The sequence below is a fragment of the Capsicum annuum genome, chromosome 6 (genome assembly GCF_002878395.1).
Source record: "Capsicum annuum cultivar UCD-10X-F1 chromosome 6, UCD10Xv1.1, whole genome shotgun sequence".
Classification (NCBI taxonomy): domain Eukaryota; kingdom Viridiplantae; phylum Streptophyta; class Magnoliopsida; order Solanales; family Solanaceae; genus Capsicum; species Capsicum annuum.
The window spans coordinates 192,357,723-192,380,112 of record NC_061116.1 but is presented as its reverse complement, the minus strand read 5'-3'; the positions used below and the strand labels follow the sequence as shown (position 1 = coordinate 192,380,112).

At 35.0% G+C, this 22,390-nt stretch overlaps 1 protein-coding gene across 1 annotated transcript; it reads right to left on the bottom strand.

Annotated features, from left to right (window-relative positions):
* Nucleotides 1–255: 255 nt before the first annotated feature.
* LOC107872780 (receptor homology region, transmembrane domain- and RING domain-containing protein 2) lies at nt 256–6,388 on the bottom strand. Its single transcript, XM_016719381.2, has 4 exons — nt 5,190–6,388; nt 4,172–4,402; nt 2,399–2,803; nt 256–1,243 (listed from the first exon to the last, which is right to left on the bottom strand). Exons 1-4 carry the CDS (start codon nt 5,314–5,316, stop codon nt 678–680), a joined length of 1,329 nt encoding a protein of 442 aa, XP_016574867.1. The 5' UTR covers nt 5,317–6,388; the 3' UTR covers nt 256–677.
* Nucleotides 6,389–22,390: the final 16,002 nt, after the last annotated feature.

Here is a 22,390-nt window from a genome sequence, read left to right as displayed (position 1 = left end):
GAAATTCAAAAAGCAATTTAATTTTTTTTTTTTATAGCAGTGGTGTCCAAGCCACGTATCAAATAGCTCGGTCCATCAAGGCTATAACAAATGGAAATAAATCACCGAGTACTTGTCTTTGTTAGGAATTGAACTTGAGATCTTATGATGTTGAATTCTAACTTCATTGAACTATTAGGCCACACCCTTGTTCACACAAAGCAATATAAGAAGGTTTTGTGATGAAACAATTTCCTCAACCACATATGTGCAATATCTGGAAATCAGTGGGTATTCTTTATTTTCAAAAACTAAAAACAGACAGACCAGTTTAAGTTATCTCAAGGACATTCATATTTACTGGCGTCAACCAATCTATCAGGTGGACATGGCTAAAAACATCACTGTGACAAGAAAATCGAGGGAAAGAAAAGGCACCCATCTTTCAGCACGTACACACCGTAAAAACCTCGAAAATATCAAGCCTATCCAACTACTAAACCAGTATTAAGGAAGTGTTGAGCAATGATGTATAGATCCAGAGCTGTTGTATTCCTCTGTCCTGATGCCACAACCACCAATGCGAATCAGCTTTGTTGTCTTCGGTTGAAATTTGAGGTCAGAACAACCCCGACCACTGAGGTTCCTGTAAGGGACTTCACAGATTGGACTGACGTTTTCCATGATCAACTAAATCATCACTCACATCCAGGAAGAGAGTTAGCTGAAGCAAACGGTGAGAAGCTTGTAATTGATTCACTGTGATGCAGCGGGTTAGGCTGCCGACTTGTTGATCCAATATAGCTCGATGAGGGATTGCTAGGACTAGGGATGAATGCAGATCCATATCTTGAATTAAAAGGTGATAGGCAAGGATAACCCAATGAGTTGGATGAAATTAAGTAAGCCGCACGAGATCTTTGGGAAGATGCATTTTGAAGGTCGAGTGAACTTCGGCTTATAGAAAGATGAGGTGACTGGTGGTAGGACCAAAGTGAATGCCGGTTATGAGAGCTAGAGATTGATTGAGGGCGAGAAACTGAAGGCGATCGAGATGCTCCTGTGCCTATATGTATCACTGCTGATGATGCTAATGATGACCTTAGAGATGACACTGATGATAAAGATCGCAGACTGGAAGAAAGCAATGGTGTAGATTCTGATGCTGGTGGATCACCAGTGCTAGTCCTAGCATCCCGTTTGCAGACAGGGCAAAAGGTTCTCCATGACGTCAGCCAAGCATCAACGCACACAGCATGAAATTCTGCAAACCATAAGACAAGTTAATAACTGAAAAATGCCGAGTGCTCCAGCAGAAACAATTTCTCAATGTGAACATGTATCTATGAAACGGATCAACAAAAAAACTGCACTTATAACAAGATAGAGCAGCTGCGGACAACGGGAATATTCCAAATAATATGATGCTTGGAACCGTAACTTCTAGTTTTCACATAGTTCGCCACCACGGCGACTTCAGAAAATGAAAAAATTTCAAAAATCAGGTAATAGACACTATCGATAACCGTTCAGCTACTTTGGAAAGGGTAAAAGTCAAGATGGTAGAAAAATATGCACACCGTGATGAATGATCTTCTCTGCATCTTGATACCAAGTTGGAGCTATAGAACTATGATGACAAGCTTGTGGGACTCAACAAATGGAATTAGTAGTTGGAATCTTCATCCTGGAATATTTGACCTTAGAGTTTTGAACAAGGCACTATCAGGGAAGTGGTTATGGAGATTCGGGGTTGAAGAACAGGCATTGTGGAGGGGGTGATAGCAGGAAAATATGGAGCCGAGGAAGGGGAATGGAGGTCTAGAAATGTACGGGAGTATTATGAAAGGTTAAGGAAGATTTCAACTACTTAGTTACCTATCGGGTAGGGAATGGAAGCAGAGTAAACTTTTGGGATCAACGGTGGTGCGGAGAGAATATATGAGGACAACCTTCCCTAACTTATTTGGGGTTCCGCGCCGGGAAGAGACGATGGTACAACAGATTCAGGTGGTTCTAGAGAGGGGAAGTTCACTGCCTGGAATTTACAAGATTGGAGAGGGATGAATCCCAAAGGTTGATGGAAATGCCTTAGCAACAGAATACCATTCTCACCAGTGAGCAACAACAACATACCCAGTATATTCCCACCATAAACTTTTGGTGGGAGACGAGTCAAGTTTCCTTAGTGATGACACTAAAATTGATTCATATTAAGAGCATACATTAGTGCTTATCGACCATGATCACTGACTAGTCTGGGATGGCACCAGAACTCAAAAAGGATGACTATCCTCCCTGTGAAGGAACAACCTTAACGAAATGGTGCATTCATATCCTTCAGCATAATTAATAAAAGTGAGAACTAAATATCAACAACTTGGAAAGCAAATAACCTCTATAAGAGAGGATAACTTACTGTGCCGGCATGGAAGGATTCTAAGCTTATCTCCAACACTGTAATCTTCAAGGCATATAGCACATGTTACTGATGTAGAATTATCCTCCTCAACTGATGTAAATATCAAACTTGGCATAGCTTTAACCAAACGGCTACTAATCCCATGAAATTCCCGAACACGAGAAGCTCGGGGCCGTTCTCTTCGTATATGGTGTCGGCGAACAAAGAAACACATTGCAAGCACGGCTGACATAGCCAGTAATGAAATGAACGATGTAGCCATGATTGACCAAGCTGAGTTCTCCAAGCTTGGGATTATCCATACTTCCATATCAGTGTCACCAGCATACTTTGCGATTGCTTCTCCAGAAGTTTTTGAAACAAACACTGCGGGTATCCTCACACCAGCAGAGGTTCCTGCCACTGTATCATGCGTCTGGTTAAACCTTCGGTTGTCAAAACTCAAAAATTAACAACTATAGAAGCTTACATCATTCAAAAGGAAGAGATGAAGTTGGTTTCTGAAGTCTATGACAAAAGTTTTATACATCATTCGAAAGCAAGAGATGAAGTTGGTTTTTGAAGTCTTTGACAAAAGTTTTATGAGTTCTATAATTTATTTTTCTAGTTGGGGGGGTGGGGGTGTACACACCAATAATCTGCTAGTTTGTCAGTTCTATGATATGAACATTTCATATGCATCATTGTCGGAACATGCTGGCTCAAGCCAAATTACAGAAGACGAACACGTAACAATAACGAGAAAATCTTAGCAAGGATTTTGAGCATTTTCTTTTATAGGCTATTTAATTTTCAATCCGAGCATATTTAATTGGCTACATAAAAGTTTTGCCACAACTGGCTTTCCTAATAATCATCTAAAAGTCATAAACACGAAGTACAGCTCAACAGACACAATGCCAATGGATAGAATAAGTAAAAATCTGGGAATTCAAATGCATCACATGATTAAAGAGATCATAAGAGCTGGATGACAATTTTCTATTACAAATTGGAGTTGGCAAAATATCTTCTGAAACTTCCTTGACATGGACCAATCCCGCTTCATCAAATTGAATGTCCAACTAACCTTTTTATTTTTCATCCTATGAGTCTCTATGAATAATTAGTTAGCAGATAAAGCAGAGTTGGATATATCAGTTAGACAGTTTTGGAAGTTTCAACAACACTTTATATGGCATAAATAGTGCTTTAAGTGATTAAAGGAAAAACAGCAGGTATGCACCAAAATTGTATAATGTTGAATCGCTGGCTTGTGCAGAGAGTAAAGAGTGCAATGTCAATCTGAATTGTAAATCTATTTGCCTTCCCAAATAATCATTTTACTTCTACCCCAATGGATCAAAATTAATATTAGCTGAGAGAATCTGACAACTGTCTGATAGAGATTTCCCTTGCAATAGTTCATGAGGCCATTTTGTCCGTAAGATACCAATAAAAGCTTATGTCAAAATTATTTTGGGGACTAAAGCTACTAATTTATTTTTTTCAAGATCTAAAATCAATTAGTATGACAATTGATACTTCAAATACTTGAATGATTAATATTGAGATATACATCCAAGCTTAACATGCATTCAAAAGCTTGAAATCAGAGAATTCACGAATGTCGCCCATGCAGCCATTTCTATGCTAAGAAATTATGATCTAACTACTCGGAACCATTGTATGTATGACTTGGTCGTTAACTACCATTAAGTCAGAGCTTAGACTAGACTAAATGAATAATTCAAATAAATAAAGTAATTGTACAATGGAAGAGTTCATTACTTGCAATTATATCACCATATGCATTGTCATAGATAATGACTGCTTTAAAACCTGCAGCTTGTGCTTTTCTCACTTTATCCTCAAAGCTACATCCGCCCCTGATTATCAGCACAAATGGTTCTTTTGTGAAGTTATTAGTTAGTTCAATCTTGTTAGTCAAGGTTGAGCAGGCATCTTCAGGCGCTGCAACATACAATGTCCCACATTTGTCTGCACTCTTTGGTGAGGGAGCTGAAATTAGAAACAGGTTAAATTAGTACATTAGCAGAAACGGAGCCCGGAAAAATCATGCCAACATTAAATGTACACTTGGCTGCCAAGTCTTGGCATTTTCAGCTAAAACAGAAACACCTCCACCACGAAACCTCAAAAAACTCAAATACAATGAACCAAACCACCAACAACGACAACATACTCGGTGAAATCCCACAAAGTGGGGTCTAGGGAGGGTAAAGTGCACGCAGGCCATACCACTACCTCTTGGAGGTAGAGAGATGATGCAAGGTATTAATACAACATTCATACATGTTCTCACGGTAAATATCTCTTGAAGATTCCAACTGAAAAATAAGAACTTGCAAAAGATGAAAATTTCTATTCCCTCATATGAAGGCATTAACAAAAAAAATATGATCTACCTCCACCCCCACCCCCACCCCCACCCCCACCCAACAAAAACACAAACAGAGAGTTAAATCCAGAAACAGGTAAGTTCAATAAGCGTAAAGGGCAGTGTGGTACTAAAGTCTAATGCTCCCGCTATGTGCAGGAATCATTGAAGGACCGAACCACAAGGGTCTATTGCACTCAGCCTCACCCAGCATTTATGCAAGAGGCTGTTTCAGTTCAAGAAGCTTAAGAAACACAGATTAAGCAAAAACAATTTTCTCAATATTCATCAGAAGCACTAATCACACATTCCATTACACGAACTCCCACCAATAATAATTCCAAAAAGAATAAAATCAAAATACAGACTAAAAGAGAAGTCTTTTTGTGGGAAGGAGAATCAACTCACCAAAATTAGCTTCAATGTCATCAAAAGACAAAGTAGTGTTCTTTCCCATCAAAATTACACTTCCAACAGCTCCAGAACCCATCAAAGACACAAAGCTGATCAACAAAAACACCCACAAATTCACCATCCCACTTCCCAAATCTCAAAAACCCAGCAACCCTTTTAACAACTTACCAAATCACAAAAAAAGAAAAACTAAAAATTCACAAGAAGAAAACTATAAAACACTTAAATATTCACTATTCCCAAACTCCCGAATCTCACTACCTTCAACCACTTTTGTCAAATTCCAACAAAATACACCCAAAAAGAAAAAAACTTTAAAACATTCAAGAATTTACTATTTCTCAGAACCCAACAACCCCTTTTGTCAAATTTCAAGAAAATTCACTAAAAAAAAAAAAACCCCACAAACCCTCAAATCTCAACAAAATTCACACACAAAAAAAAGTCTCAGAATGCCGAAAGAATAGAAACATCAGCTTCCATAGAAAATGACTTGTTATTATAAAGCTGTTGTGATTTTAAACTCTTCTGGATATTCGTTATATGTGTGGGTAAATATGAGAAATTTTTTGAAGGAATTGTACAACAAAAAGGGAAGAAAATCAACATTTTGGGTAATATATAAATGTGTATCTTCTTTCGTGTTATCTAAAATAATCTCTTAACGATTATCTTGTTGCATGTTTTGCGCTAAAAAAAAAAGATCTAAAATAAACGAACTAAATAAAAGGAAATTGACAAGGAACCTAAAAACAAGGGAAGGGGGATATTTTTGCAACTTGCAAAACCAAAACCCACAAAGGAAAATGATTTTTTATTTTTTTGAATAATTAAAAAAAAAAAAAGAGTGTCGTGTAAATTGAAAGGAGATAAGAGTTGGATTAAATATTCACGAATTTTAAAAAATTATTTTTCGGTGTGTGTAGACATGATTTTTAATCTAAATAATTATTTGTTAAATTAGCATTTAGCAATGATAATTCACTTCGACTAATTACTATTAAAGATCAGATTTATTAGGTGTTGGTATATCAAAATGAAAGGATATTTTTATAGATGAAATGTATACAACTATATCCTGCACCGCCAAAGCGTACTGGATAGGTCCAAGCTCTTGAAGAGAAAAAAAAAAAAAACAAAGGAGGTCTGATCTGAACTGTCTTTAGTTTATTTGCATAACAAATAGTGGTTGGTATTCATTGTTTATGGACAAGTCAAGAGGCGTTTTAGATGTGTAATAAAATGATTAAAATAGGCAAGTTGGCAATATTCATTGTTTAAGATTGGTTTGGGACAAGTTGATACTGTGGTCCCTTTAAAATGTACAAAATTCATGCTGATGTTGTTTTTGCTTTTGAATTTTTTTAATTGTGATGTTTGGAATAGATTTTATATCCCTCGATTAAATTTATAAGTGTCTATTATCTTTTAATATCAAATAACTTTTCATTAAAATTAACACATGAAAAGAATCACTTAATATATTTATCTCTAGTCAAATTTTCAACCTATATGTTAGATTTTTTTTTTCTCTTACAATTTAGCAGTGGAATGTATAAAGAAAAAGAGAGTAGTCATATCAACTTGTTACATAAGGACATAAACTAATCAATTTATGTGCATCAATTCAATCTTCTATTTTTGGTAGACTTCTCTATAAATCATTATCCTGAATATTGAGTCACATAAGAAAATGATATGAAGGGATGTAAGGTTGCATGAAAATAGAATGTAATTGAAGGATATGTGATTTTAATAATTGGAGGAGAATCTGATCAATATGATTAAAAAGACAATTTGATCCCCAAATGATCATGAGAACATCTCAATTGACTGAAGAAATAGTGTAACAAAAAGAGCATGACTTGAGACTTGCGTATGATCAATTAAAAAATAATAGGGGAAATCTTAGGAATTCGATTAATTGGTTATATGTTTGTTAATAAGGATTTGCTTTTTTATTTTATAATTTCTTCATCCTCATAATGTGGCTTATTTAGATTGTAGTATTGAGATTTATTTAACTTTAATAACAATTTTATAATGATTGATCCTTTGTTTTATATGCATTCAGTCAATAGCGGAGTCACATAACTTAAAAAATATTGAAATTGTACTTTTAATGAAATTTCGACCTTGCTATAATATTTTAGAATTTATAAATTATCTATTACGGTTATTTTTTATCATCGGTAACATTTTTATTTTTCATGTTATTTTTTTAATTAGATTTTTATCATGTGTATGGAAAGGTTATCCAGAGCAATCAACGAACAAGTGAACTATGGGTTGTGGGCACCCGCCAAACTATCACCAAGGGCCCCCCCTATATCCCAACTTCTTTTTACGAACCACATTATTCTTTACGGTAAAATAAGAGATCATTCTTGTGGGAATATAGTTCAAACCCTTTCAGCCTTTTGGAAGGGCATCAGGACAGAAAATTAACTTAGCTAAATCTAGGCTTTTTTTTCCGGCAAACACGCCTATTGCAACTAAGCATTATGTGTGTTCTTCATTAGGGATTATTGAAGGGATCAAACTAGTCAAATATTTAGGATTTTCGATTGTTAACTCTAGGCCTGCTACGAAAGACTATCAATATCTGCTCGATAACTTCAAACAACGTCTATCGGGTTAAAAAGCTAAATTTCTTACCACTGCGGGTCGTATCACCCTTATTAAGTCCGTGCTTAATGCTTTGCCTAATCACTTAATGCAAATCATCAGGCTTCCTATTAATATAATTAGGAAAAGGGAGAAATATGAAAAAAATTCTTTGGGGAACTACCAACTCCAGGAAAAAGCTTAATCTTGTAGAATGATCGGACATAACTAAGCCCAAAGAATATGGGGATTTAGGCATTCAAAGTCAGACAACCAAGAATCATGCCCTCCTCGCTTCAACTGCATAGAGATTATTTCATGCACAAAACTCAATGTGGGTGTCCGTCTGGAGGAATAAATACCTAAGTTATTCACCCTATAAGGAAGGCATCATATTCTCAAGTGATTGATATGATTTCATCACTTATAATATTCTTGTAATTAAGTTGATAGAATTTTACTACAATTAGCATCTTTTATTTTTGGTAGAATATCTCTTACCTTCTTAATTAAGTTGATAGAATAATATACATTGAAATTCAACCATCTTCTAAATCTTTCATGGTATCGGGGCTACTCGCCTTACAATAATTCTATTTTTTTTTTCAAATTCTAAGTCCTCCAGTACAATCTTTCCTGCACACATAAAGCAAACCACTCAATCTTTCATTGCACCAACAACGACCATTACTACTTCAATTAACCTTCCAGCAGCATTGTTAACATCGTCTGCTACTATTCATCTCTCAACAGTTCCCACAACTCCATATGTTGTTTCTGCACTTCCATGCCTTCATTCTATTCCTAATACCAACTCCATTGTTATAACTTCCATACCACTCACAAACACCACTTTACCAGAAAATTACCAACAACTTATATCTATTAATACAAATGCTCAAGCTCCCGTGAAAATCTCGTCATCCAATTACCAACTGTGGTATTCTCAATGGCGTTCTATATTATTGGATATAATTTTACCTCTTATGTTGTTTCTCCTCCTATCGAACTGCAACTAAACTCTTTGTTTTGGGTCCAACAGGATCAATTACTCCAAAGTGCACTTGTAGCCTCTCACTTTAGAAGTTGCAGCGTATGTCCTTTCAGATGCAACTTTCTATGATGTGTGGATGACTCTCCACAATCTGTATACCCGACCCCCCGCGTGCTCGTCTCCTTACACTCAAGGAGTTTTTGACACGAGTGAATAAAGGTACTTAATCTATGGCGTCGTACCTTCAACAAGTAAAGCAACTAGTTACAACTTTGAGTACTACTAGAGCGAATCTAACAATGGATGATGTTACTATTTATGTTCTTAATGGACTCGCCTCTGAGTATAAATGAAATCTGCTGTAATTCATGCGCGAGAAACTCCTCTCTTTTAATGAACTCCATGAAAAGCTTTGTGATCATGAGAGTAGTGTTGCTCATAAAGCTTTATCCATTTCTGTTCCAATACCGACAAATTATACTTCTCACAATGGTGGATCAAATAGACACACCAATCGCACAAATCAGTACTCTTCTTCCAAAGTCCAACCTAACCCAAATCCGAGGCAAAATCATTCTGCCCCATCAAAGAATCATAGAGATGGTTCTAGTGTGACTTTCCAATATTATGACAAGGATGGACATACAGTAAAGCAATGTTAAAAGTTATTTCCTTAGTCTAAGTCATCTTCTATTGGTGGCTCGAATTCCTTGAATACTGGAAACACAAGGGCTCCTCAAAGAGCAAATTTTGCTCAAACCGCCAAACAAAATGATCCTAATTGGTTGGTAGACTCTGGTGCATCTATCCATGTGACTGCAGATCTTCAAAATCTGTCAATTCATTCCGACATGATGGTAGTGAAGATGTGATATTGGGTGATGGTAAAAACTTGGTTGTGACACATTCTGGCTCTACTTCCTTACCTTCTCGTTCAAGGCCTTTATACCTTAATAATGTTCTTTGTGTCCCTCGAATGAAAAAGAATCTTATTTCTGTTTATCAATTATGCTCATCCAATAATGTTACCGTTAAATTCTCACCTTTCTCATTTGTAGTGAAGGATTACTACACGAGAAAGCCTCTGGTAATGGGAAAGCCCAAGGACGGCGTTTATGAGTGGCCATCATTTCTCCTTGCAAAATCTACTTCTTGTACACCAACTGTCAATTTCACGGAACTCTCCACAGTTTTATAATGTCATTGTCGTCTTGGTCACCCTTCCTCTCCTATATTGTGTCGCACTCTACAGCTGATTGATATACCTATTTAAATAAATCCTTATAAGTTTTTTTACAACTCTTGTAAGTGCAATAAAATGCAGAAGACTCCCTTTCAAGTTTTTTAATAAAATCAACGCGTCCTTTGGAATTTATTTAATCTGATGTATGGGGATCTTCACATTTAGTTTCTGTCGATGGCTTTAAATATTATCTCATTTTTGTGGATCATTATATAAAATATGTTTGGCTCTATCCTATGAAAAGAAAATCTGAAGTTGCGACATTTTTTCAAATTTAAAGCCACTGTAGAGAAATTCTTTAATCATTCTATAGTCTCATTTTACTCAGACAATGGTGGTGAATTTATCAGTTTGAAGGATTTCTTTTCTTCTAATGGAATCTCTCACTTTTTCAACTCTTCCCCATACTCTTGAACACAATGGCATAGCCGAAAGACGACATAGGCAATTGTTAAAACAAGTATCCCTCTTCTATTATCATTTTGGTCATATATTTTTCAAACTGTTGCATATTTGATAAATAGAATTTCCACTCCTTTATTGAATAATAATTCACCATATCTTTGAATCTTTGGATTTCTTCCAAATTATAAGAAGCTTCGTGTTTTTGGTTGTTTGTGTTATCCTTGGTTGAGACCATATGCACAAAACAAACTACAACCTCATTCATCTCCGTGTGTTTTCCTTGGGTATTCTTTAAATCAAAGTGCATATAAATGCTATGATCTAGTCACCCCAAAACTTTTTATTTCAAGACATGTAGATTTTGTGGAGCATAAGTTTTTCTTTAAAACCATCCAACTCAGTGATGTTAGGGTGTCTGATGCTACTGTTGACCAGTGGACTCCTCATTTTATTGTTCCACACTCACCCCTTCTAACCCAACTTGTTCCTCTTCGATTACTTGATGATCCTTGTCTTCTAGTATAAATTTGGTCGACCGTGAATGTCTTTCCACTGGTCCAACCACTCCAGTGGCTTCAAATGTCAGTATTCCATCATTAGATGAGTCATTGAGATCATTAGTACATATTTCAGGTACGAGCTCCTCACCTAATTCATCTTTCACTTTATTATCTTCTAATCATGATAGGGATTTATGAAGAAACACTCATCCCATGATCACCCGAGCAAAGAATAATATTCATTAGCCAACACAAAAGTTATGCATGCACACCACTCTTTCTGGAACGAAAGACAATTCTCTCATCCAAGCCAATGACACGTCATCTAAAGTCCCTGTCAATACGTCCAGCAACAAACCTGAGCCAAAGTCTTTGTCAAGAGCACTAAATGATCCTGATTGGAAGGCATCCATGGTAGAAGAAATTCATGCATTACAAAAATAAGGCACATGAGAGCTCGTTCCATCTACTACAAAGAAAAATTTAGTTGGCTCTAAATGGATTTTTTGAGTCAAGCTAAATTCTGATGGGACATTAAACAAATATAAAGCATGTCTTATCGCTCAAAGATTTACACAATGATCGGGCATTGATTATATTGAGACCTTTTCTCCAGTTGTTAAGCACACTACAATTTGAGTTATTTTAACTGTAGCCATTATCAGAGATTGGCCTTTGCGACAATTAGCTGTTAATAATGCCTTCTTGAATGGTCAACTAACGGAAGAGGTTTATATGGCTTAACCTAAAGGTTTTGTTGACCAAACAAGGCCTAAATATGTCTGCAAACTCAAGAAGGCAATTTATGGGCTTAAACAGGCACCATGAGCTTGGTACTCAGAACTACAGAGCTATCTTCTAACTTTGGGTTTTCAAGTTTCTTATGATGATCATTGTCTCTTTATTTACAATCAGTTGGGCATCACTATTTACTAGGTCGTCTATGTTGATGACTTGATTGTTACTGAGAGAAATCCTAATATTGTAGATAAGTTTATTTTGAGACTTGGGCAACACTTCTTTATCAAAGATTTGGGCTCTCTTAATTATTTTCTTGTTGTTCAAGTTGTGAGAACGTCTGATGGAATCTTCCTATCTCAGAAGAAGTATATTAATGACATAATTGATAAGACATAAATGACTGGTGCAAAAGTAATCAATACCCTCATGTCTATCGGAAATTCATTATGCTTGTAGGATAGCGTGCATCTTGATGATTTTAAGCTTTATCGTACTGTAGTTGGCAGCTTACAGTATTTGGCGTTAACAAGACTAGATATAGCCTATATAGCCTTTGTCGTAAACAAGCTAGCACAATTATCCCATCATCCGACTGAAAATCATTGTTCTACAGTCAAACGTGTGGTTCGCTACTTAGTTGGAACAGTGAACTATGGTCTTTTTTTGCATCGTAATTCTCCGTTTGATCTTCATGCCTTTCCAGACGTAGATTGGACAGGAAATAAGGATGACCGCTCTTCCACCAGTGCTTTTTTGTATATCTTGGTAAAAATTTGGTCTCTTGGAGCTCAAAGAAACAACGGAGTGTAGCTAGATCATCGACTGAAGCATAATACTGCTCATTTGCCTCTGCTACTACTGAAATTCAGTGGATTTAGAACTTACTTTGTGAGATTGCTATTTCATTACCAAGGCAGCCACTTGTCTACTACGATAATTTAGGTGCCACTTATCTCGCTGCCAATCCAGTCTTTCATATGAGGATGAAGTATCTCGAGGTTGATTATCATTTTGTTCGCACTGTGGTTCAAAATGGCCAGCTTCGTATTTCTCATATTACTGGAAAAGATCAACTTACGGATTTACTTATAAAAGCTCTCCCTCGTTCTCTATTTGCAAATCTTTGGTGCAAGATTCGCATTTCTGGTCGATCGCCATCTTGAGGGGGCGTATAATGAAGGCATTCTATTCTTAAGTGATTGATATGATTTGATCCCTTGTAATATTCGTGTAATTAAGTTGATCAGATTTTACTACAATTAACATCTTCTATTTGGGGTAGAATATCACTTACCTTCTTGTATAAATAGTGAAATAATATGTGAATAATACACACTGAAATTCAGTCATCTTCTAAATCTTTCACACCCAATGCTACTAACACTTCGACAATATGGAAAAACCTTATGTTGGGTTGGAAACACTGCCAAAAGGATGTTGTTTGGCAATCGGCAAACGGAAGACATATTTAACTTTTGGAACCAATCGTGAATAAAGTCGGGAACCACCTTTCGCTTCATGATTCATGGGCCCCTTACTTGTTTGGAGGAGTTTAAACATATCTCCGATTATAGAACAAACAATTCCTGGAATTTGTCTAGCCTCTCTTTTGTTCTCCCACAGCCGGTTGTTACAACCGTTGTTTTTACTTTGTTTGCTGGATTGGTATGCTTTTTTTTTCTAACAAATCCTAGTTGTGCACTTCCCTATTTTTCAAAACACTTATGACCACATTAAATGGGGTCTCACCCTCCAGTGTAAGTTTAGTGTTAAATCCTGTTACAACCAACTGATCCTTAGGGACGAGGATCCCTCGTTCTTGGGGGAATGTAACTGGATATGAAAGCTGAACGTTGCTCCTAAAATCAAATATTTTATTTGGCTATTAAGGTAAACAAAAAAAACTTCCTACATCGGCGTACTTGTACCATATTTTTTGTATTCAATCGCCCAATGTTGCCTGGAAGATGAGCCTGAGATAATTTCCCTTTTGTTCGCCTCATGCACGGGTTTCGATCACCTCTGGGAAAAGCTTATCCAAAAAATAAGCACGACAAGTCTTTTAACCTCACCATCGAATGGATCCAGTGATAACCCTATTACCTGGCTACAAAATAACTTCCACAAATGTAGCACCACCTCTCCCAATTTGCCTCTAAATATTTTAATCCCTTACTGTTTATGGGTCATCTGGACCCACCACAATAAATACCTGTTTGAGGGTCAAATTGGGGCACCATCGCCAACCTTCGCCATAAATTCTACAGTTGAGTTCTGCTATCTGGCCAGCAAATCAAGCGCCACGAGTCCTCCTATCACTCTCTATGTTAAGTGGAACCCTCCCAACCCAAATTTCCTAATATTAAACACTGACGCTGCTTTGTCCTCAAAGTTTGGGATTGAGGGACTGGGGTGGTCTTTCAAAACTCCCGGGGGGGTGGATAATGGGCTTTACTGTTTATATAACTGCACAGGATATTATGCAACTTGAACTTTTAACTCTGTTTGTAGGACTGTACCTCGCTAGCAAGCACAACCTAAACTCATTGAAGTTAATATGGATGCCAAGCAAGTCACCAACTTATTGTTTGAGGTTGATAAATGTACTGATACTTCTACACTTGTTTTGAACTACAGGTACCTGTTCCTACAGCTGGATAACCCAGTGGTCAGTTACGTCTACAGAGAGCAGAACAGATAACTGATGTCCTGGCAAAGAAAGCTACCACTATTGCACTACCATCCAGTTTGTTTACTAGTACTTCAGTCACGACTACTATTACTACTATTTGGACACCTCCTCCAGACCTGCTGAATCTTTTGAAAGTTGATAAGCGTGGAGGTTATGCTACTAGAAGTATAAAAATCATGATTGTTTACCACCTAGTACTTATGTAAATATTCCTACTAGCTCTATTTTGGTATCCCATGGATGGTCTGTAAATAATGCACCGAATGCAGATACTACGGTAGTTACGCTACCAAACGTCTCTGTAGTCTTTTTGTTATGATGTTAATATAATAGTACTGAACAGTGAACAGGGGAAGAGGGATGCAGGTAGAGTAATCTTTACACTTATGTAGTTTCAAATATTTATTCCCTGGGAGAAAATTCGTTTCTTTTATCTTTGAGCCACTCCAGGAGAAAACTCTTTTACTAGGATAATATACTTATCATTTAGACGAAATCATAGCTTTGGTCACATCTTTTATGTAAAGTAACATGGATTATTTTGATAGCTACTATTGTTGCCTATTGGCATCCAACTTTATATAGGTTATAGAGAAAATACTCAATTACCCCTCCCCCCCGAACTATACCCAAAAAGGTTATGACACACCTCAACTTAAAGGGGGTCCTATTACCCCTGAACTAATTAAAAGTGAAATTTTGACACTCTTAGTGCATACGTGGCACATACATGGCACACACGTGTGCCTACGTGGACACTTTAGTGTGTTGTGCCACGTAGGCACTAAGGGTGTCAAAATTACACTTTTTATTAGTTCGGGGGAGGTAATAGGACCCCCTTTAAATTGAGGTGTGTCATAGTCTTTTTGGATATAATTCAGGGGGTAATTGGGTATCATCTCTAGGTTCTATTAACTTGTATTTTAAATCTTTTTGATTGATCTAACTTCTTTAATGATTATCGAGGACACAATTTCTTAAAACAAGTGTGTGCTTTACATAGAAGTGATGTGGGTGGAAACTGGGCAGATGTATTATGAATAGTAGATGCTAGGGCATTGACTATAAACATTGAGTATCATATTTGTATATGAGGGCTCACATAAAAATAATTATAAAATTAATGAATAACCATTTAATATAATTATTTTAAACCTTAATCATATCAAATAATTAAGGAATTATTTTATCTATAGAATGTACTTTTTTTTATTGAGCTATTGATTCGATTTTTAATTTTAAAATTTAGTTAATGGTTAAACCAATAACTCAATAAAATTATATTAAGATTATATTTTTATTCGCACTTATATAATAGTGATTTTAGATTCTATATACATACCTTATTGTCGTTTGTATTTTATAGTTGTTGTTTTAGTTCTTTTAATTTATGTAGACTTTATACGTAAACATAGTGTAGAACAAATGAAAATATGATAAAGTAAAAAAAAAAGTATTTTCTTATCGGTTAAATCGAAAATCGATAACAAATATCTTATCGGTTGATTATCAATTTATCGTGTTTACAAATTAAGAATCAATAAATCGAATCAATAATGTACAAAATTAAATCAAATCGACTGATACATACCCCTAAAAAAAATCACCAAATATTTTTTTTCTACTTAATTTAATTCAACATCTCGAGTTCTCAACCTACTTTTTTTATTTTGATCTTTTTTTCTTACAATTTAGCCGTGGGATATATAAAGAAAAAAGTAGTCAAATCAACTGTTTTACATAAGGACATACACTAATTACTTTACTACATTATATATAAGGGTCAGTTAACTGAAAGCTTAAACGCGCAATTGATGGCTGTCATACTTGTTTTCAGCTGACTGTTTGCTTCGTAATTTACTATAATATTCATAATTAATTATTATATATTATTTATATATTAAAAAATTAATAATATTTAATTAAAAAAATAAAATAGATATTTATGACATATTTGTTCCAACTGCTTCAATTGTAATTTTACTATCACTCCTAATTAATTATTATAAGTCATTTAAATATTAAAAAATTAATAATATTTAATAAAAAAACTAAAATAGACATAAAACAATAAATTAATTCTTGATATTTTAAATTAATTTGACATCTGTAGACACGTGATTTTTGATCTTCCACTAGCTTCTCAATAGTAAATACTTATATTTATATTTAGTCTGATATATTTTCTATTATTATTTTTATTTTATTTTAATAATTTTTAGTTAAAATAAATAATTAATTAATCATAATAAATAAGTAAATAACTAAATAAAATTAATGTTGAGAATTTTGTTTATATTTTTATTCTAATTTTAAAAATAATATAAAAATTGAAAATATTTTTTTCAATTTTAATAAATAAATTAGTAGTTTTAATATTATTTTATTATATTTATTTTAACTATTTGTTAATTTTATTATATTTTTCTTAAATATAAAATTAATTAGTTATTATTATTATTTTAATTTATTATCACTATTATCATATTTTAAGAAAATAAATAAATTTTAAAATTTAAATCTTCCACCCTTATTTCTAATTAACTGTTCCCCCTTAAATCCTTTATTTAAGGATTCCTATACGTACTTTGACAGGGGCTGAGATTGATTATCATAAAGTCAGACAGTAAAAAAGGGCATAGAAAAACAAAGAGAAAAGGTGAGGAAACAAGTGAAACAAAGGAAAAGTCAAACAAAATAATCAAGTAACAGAGAGAAGAAAGGTTGAAGTGGGAATTTCGGTCAAAATTTTCGATGACAATGTTTGAATTTTGCTTTAATACATTAATTGGTTCTATTTCAATTTTATACTATTTATAATGTAAATTTTCTGTGAAAAATATGAAATTGAATGTTAAAGTAATCTTGAACATTGTTTAGCATTCAAGTTAAAGACTGTGTATGTATTTATATGCAAATGATTGGATGTTGAAATATTGTGCGTTAAACTGTTAATATCATAAAAAAAAGGAAAAGGAATTCACTGCATATACAATAACACATCATGCATTTACATACATACACATTCTGTAAAAGATAGCATCTTCATGCATTGAAAAAAAAAAATTACCTACTATCACTGAATACATCACATGCACACTCCATTTTTTTATTATCACAGATAATTCACAACACACACTGAATGTGCGGAGATAGTAAAATATTTAGAGAAAAACTGATTAAAAAATGAAGAATGAAACAGAGATCAGAAAGTAGATGATTAATCAGAGAATATTTAATTCCTTAAATTTTTCGGCGAGCACACACTGGAAACTCGCCGGAAAAATACCAAAAACCTGTAAAAACCCAGCAAACCAGTTACCAAAATTTCTTTCCGTCGCCGACGAATATTAATGGCGAAGCTATGGCCGTCAGAACATAGCCACTAGTCCGCTGCACACCGGAAAACCCACCGAAACCACCAGATCCGGCGCATCTCCCCTCTACCGCACCAAATCCGGTCAAAACCACTACTGCTAGCAAAGTTCAGTGGTGCCGCCACTCTCTCCCTTCTCCTTCCCCATTCTTCGCTGACTAGATCCAATACTACAAGCGCAGTCTGACGCGCCGTTTCCCTCTCCGGTTGATCCTTCACCGGATCTGCTCTACTGCCGCCGGAGAGTAATAGAGTTACCGTCCACTTCCTCGCGACCACTGCCAGCGCCGCTCCTCCTTTCCCCTCCTTCTTTCTTGCGAAATCCGGCCAACCATGGCCATCACCAGAGCAAACATCTTTGCTGCCGTCAATAATTTTTTTTTAAAAAAAAAATTAATCTTCCATTGAACTGTATTCATGAAACTGATTTTGGAAGTGTTTTATAATTATATTCTTACACTTTAAGTATTATCCAATTTAGGTTTTATATTTACGTCAATTATTTGATTTAATTTTAACATAAAATTTTTTAAAGGATTTTATTCAATTTTAATTAAGTCTAAATGACATTTCAAACAAATAAAATTATGTTCAAACTTTATAAATGGCAAATCAATGTCTTTTAATGCTAGATAAGTTTTTAGACATGTTTAAAATATTCGTCTCAATCAAGAATGTGGTGTACGCATTTTTCTGAGATATTTAAAATTCAAGGATGTAAAAATACACCTTGACAAATATTTTTCTAAAATTAACTTGATAAATACTTTTTAACTTTCACTGATTTATTTAATTATAAGATAATAGACAAGTTTTCGATATAATTAAAAATGAGCGATTTTTAGGCCTTAACATAATTTATTAAAATAATTTAAGTCAAGATAAGTCAATAAAGTGACTGTGCTAGAACCACGAGATTCGAGGAGTGCCTCACACCTTCTCCTCGGTCAATAGAATTCCTTACCCAGTCTTCTGTTTTCGCAGACCATAATAAAGAGTCATTTTTTTTGAATAGGGATTCAAAAAGGTGAGTTGGAACACTATAACTCAATTCCAAGTGACGACTCTGTAATAAATTAATCCCTATTCTAAATAGTCACTTTATTTGGAAAAACCCTTCAACTCGAATCCTCCGAGCGGAAAAGGGGTGTGACATTTCTGGCGACTCCGCTGGGGAATAATAAGAATTCGAGCTTTTTATATTGACTTATGCTTACTTTAATTATTATTGATATTGTGTTTGTTGGCCTTATATGCTACTTCTCACTTATTTACCGCTTTGATATTGATTGAATTGTATTATATATTGTCTTCTCTTTCGCACCCCCTCTGAGTCTCTGAAATAGAATAGAAGGAATGCAGCGTATGAATCCTAACTTTCTTTTTGAGATAACCGGAGTGTCAAGGCACCTGGTGAAGGATTATAGTCACACATGTTAGGAGGGGTTCGGATCGACAACGAAGGTGGTGTTGCCCTGCTACCGACCAAGTTGTCCCTCCTCGGCTTGAGTGTTCGCTCGGGTAAGCAAGTCTAGACACTTATCCCTATTAGGCTTAAACTTAGAAGAACTGAAAACTCAGAATCTGGTTATTCCTATTAGGTGCCGCTTATTTTGCATCATATGCATTTGACTTAGCAGGTCTCGGTACAGGGGCAGGGTTTGTCTAGGACAAGTGACCTACTTTATAAAGACCAACATGTGCATCCTACGTGCTCTTTGACATTTATTTGAAAGGCTTATTTTATTGTTGACCAGCTTTTAGGCAACTTCAAAATGCAAAAAATTATATTATCCTCAAATTCATTGAATTATTTTTCAAAGGAAAATTTTATTTTTTTAAAAAAAAAAGGAAAGGAAAATTTTAAATATAGAATAATATACTTTTAGAGTTTTCTTGAACTACGAGGGTTTGATTCTCACTTTTTAGTGAGATACGTAGGATGTCCTATCCGGGATACGACCTTGGTTTTAAAAAAATAATAATAATATATTTATTCTCAAATTTATTGAAGCATATTTTTTGAAAAAATAATAAGAAGAAGAAAAAATGATTATTTTCATGAATATTATTATCTTTATTTTACTTTTCCTTTTTATTTTTCAAAATTAATTTTAACATAGAAATCATAATAGCCCGAACCTTTAGGGGTCGTGAGCTGATTTTTTATAAAATAATAAAATATGTAAGCATATATTTTAGCAGTCCTGAACCTTTAGGGGTCGTAAGGCTGAAATTTTTATACAACTTTATAAAATAACCATTCTTCTTTTCTAAGTCATTCTCTTTTATTTTATTTTATTTTATTTTGTTCCTTTTAAGTATACTTAGTGGAATTTTCTCCAACATATAGTTAAAATTATCTAGAGGTTTGTTATTGTAAACAAAAAAAAAATTGATAGAGTTGATTTAAATAGGTGTTTTTCCTAAAAATATTATCATTCATGTTTCTCTCACTTTGATTTTCAATAAAATCATTCTTTACATCTAGGTCCTAATTTAATGGTCGCACTAGTTCTCAGGAGTCAAGTTAAAAATCCTTTTCAAAAATTAATGAATTAAGTCTTGCCTAAGTCTAGACATTGATTAATCTCATGTCTTTGTCAATAGGTATAAAATATCTTCTCCTATTCGTGGAAAACGTCCAAAGAGAAAGAGGGATGGGAGTGTACCGTTTTAGGTTGTGGATTGTACCCCTTTGCATCTTTGGTTGTGGTAGAATGAAATGGATACATTCATTATGACGAGATACATAAGTATTTGAATTTTTTGACGAGTATTATGACAATCAAGCCTAATAGGGAGATGATTGATGTGTTACTAACCTTTTGGGACCCGAAGAATAATATGTTTCGTTTTTTAGATTTTGAGTTGACTCCTATTGTAGAGGAGATAGCGACATATGTTGGATATGGGGATATACATCGGAAGAAACTTATAGCCCCAAGACTCATTTCGATAAACAGATTTTGCAAGCTCATGAACATACGAAACTCAAAAGAAAAATCAATAAAAAAAGGTTGGGTTTCCTTGCAGTTTTTTATGACAGATATGGAAGACAAGAGGGGTTTGAAAAGTATAGTAAACAGCTTTATAATAAGGGAAGTTTTGAGGCTTGAAAAGTTCACAGACGATTTGCATTCATGGTAGCCTTTCTAGGCATTATGGTTTTTCCGAGGAGAGAATAAAAAAATAATATTCGTTTAGCGGGGGTGGTACAGATACTAATTAAGAAAGAATACACTATGGTACCAATGATCCTGGCAGATATGTACCGTGCTTTGACCGTTTGTCAAAAAGGAAAGAGTTTTTTCGAGGGATGTAATATCTTGTTACAGATGTGGATTGTGGAGCATCTCTACCGACGTCCTACAATGGCAAGATTTAATCTTAAAAGATTCAATCGCATCAAAGATTACGAAGAGAGGTTAGAGAAATATAAATGTCCAGAAGGAGTTAGAGATTGGGATAAACTTTTTCGTTCTCTGACAGCAGATAAAATCACTTAGAATCTTCCTTGGTTCCCTTGGAGGCAAGTCATACATAGTTCTGTTATTCGGCCGTTCTTATTATTAATGGGTATTAGGGGTGTTCAATCGTATGTTCCATTGAGAGTTTTACGTCAGCTAGGAAGACGTCAAATAATTTCTATTACGAAAAATATGATCAAGTTTGTATTTGAGGTCAGACCAAAAATCCTACTTCCGGAGGAATTAACCCAGCAGATTTGGGAAGGTTGCCGTATCGTGGGGATTGAAACAATGGTCATAGAGCGTGAGAAAGGAGAAGTGCACCCAGATTACCGTGAATGGTTTGAAGAACAGTCGAGTTCGCCAGTCAGACCAGAAAGATCGGTTAGGAGACCTATAGATTAGGAAGCTTCAATCAGGATAGGGATTGAAAGAGCCATGCGAGAACATCATGAGGCTAACCAAGATTTGAGAGCAGAATTAGAGCATGCCAAGGCAAAAATAGACGAACAACAAAGGGAATTTGCTGAAGAGAAAGCTAAATCAGCAGATATTAAGGTTGCACTTTGGGGACAAATCAAACTGGCTACCACTAGGGGTCACACATTGCAGAACTTGTCGCATCTCGCCGACAGCAACTGCAAGAAATTGAAAAGAACATACAAGAAGAATTTGATCAAGAGATATCTCAGTGAATCCGTGAAAGAGGAATTTGCGAGAACAGTTGGAGGTTGCTTCTACTCGTGAATAGCGTGCAAAAGAGATGGTTGATTTTCGAGATCGACAGGCCCATGAATGGGATCAGGCCTTCAGTTCCCTTCGAGGGAAGGTCCACCGTGTAGCACAGGATACTGCCAGAATGGGTTTGGATTATCAGCAGTTGGATCGTGAAGACTTTTTGGCACAAGTACCAGCTTTCGCACAGCGTCTCACTACTTCATTGGAGAACATATACTTGAGTTTGGGAGGACATATTAAGCCGAAGTCTTCTTGAATAGATAGTTGTTTATTTATCATAGTTTTTCATTTTTAGTTTTTAAAACTTCTTCTTTAGATGTTATGTCTTTTAGTTTTCAGATGTCAACTAGTAGGTTTTATTTTAAGAGTTGGGTTAGTTATTTTGTCGTATTTATATTATAGAATGTAATAAAGTTGACTGTTTATTTC

What these genes read in the sequence shown, in the direction of transcription:
- LOC107872780 (XM_016719381.2), bottom strand. Translation starts at nt 5,316, where the DNA reads ATGGTGAATTTGTGGGTGTTTTTGTTGATCAGCTTTGTGTCTTTGATG. An exon ending in TGACATTGAAGCTAATTTTG is followed by an intron (nt 4,403 to 5,189) that starts GTGAGTTGATTC and finishes TTCTAATTTCAG; the next exon opens with CTCCCTCACCAAAGAGTGCA. An exon ending in AATCCTTCCATGCCGGCACA is followed by an intron (nt 1,244 to 2,398) that starts GTAAGTTATCCT and finishes TATGGTTTGCAG; the next exon opens with AATTTCATGCTGTGTGCGTT.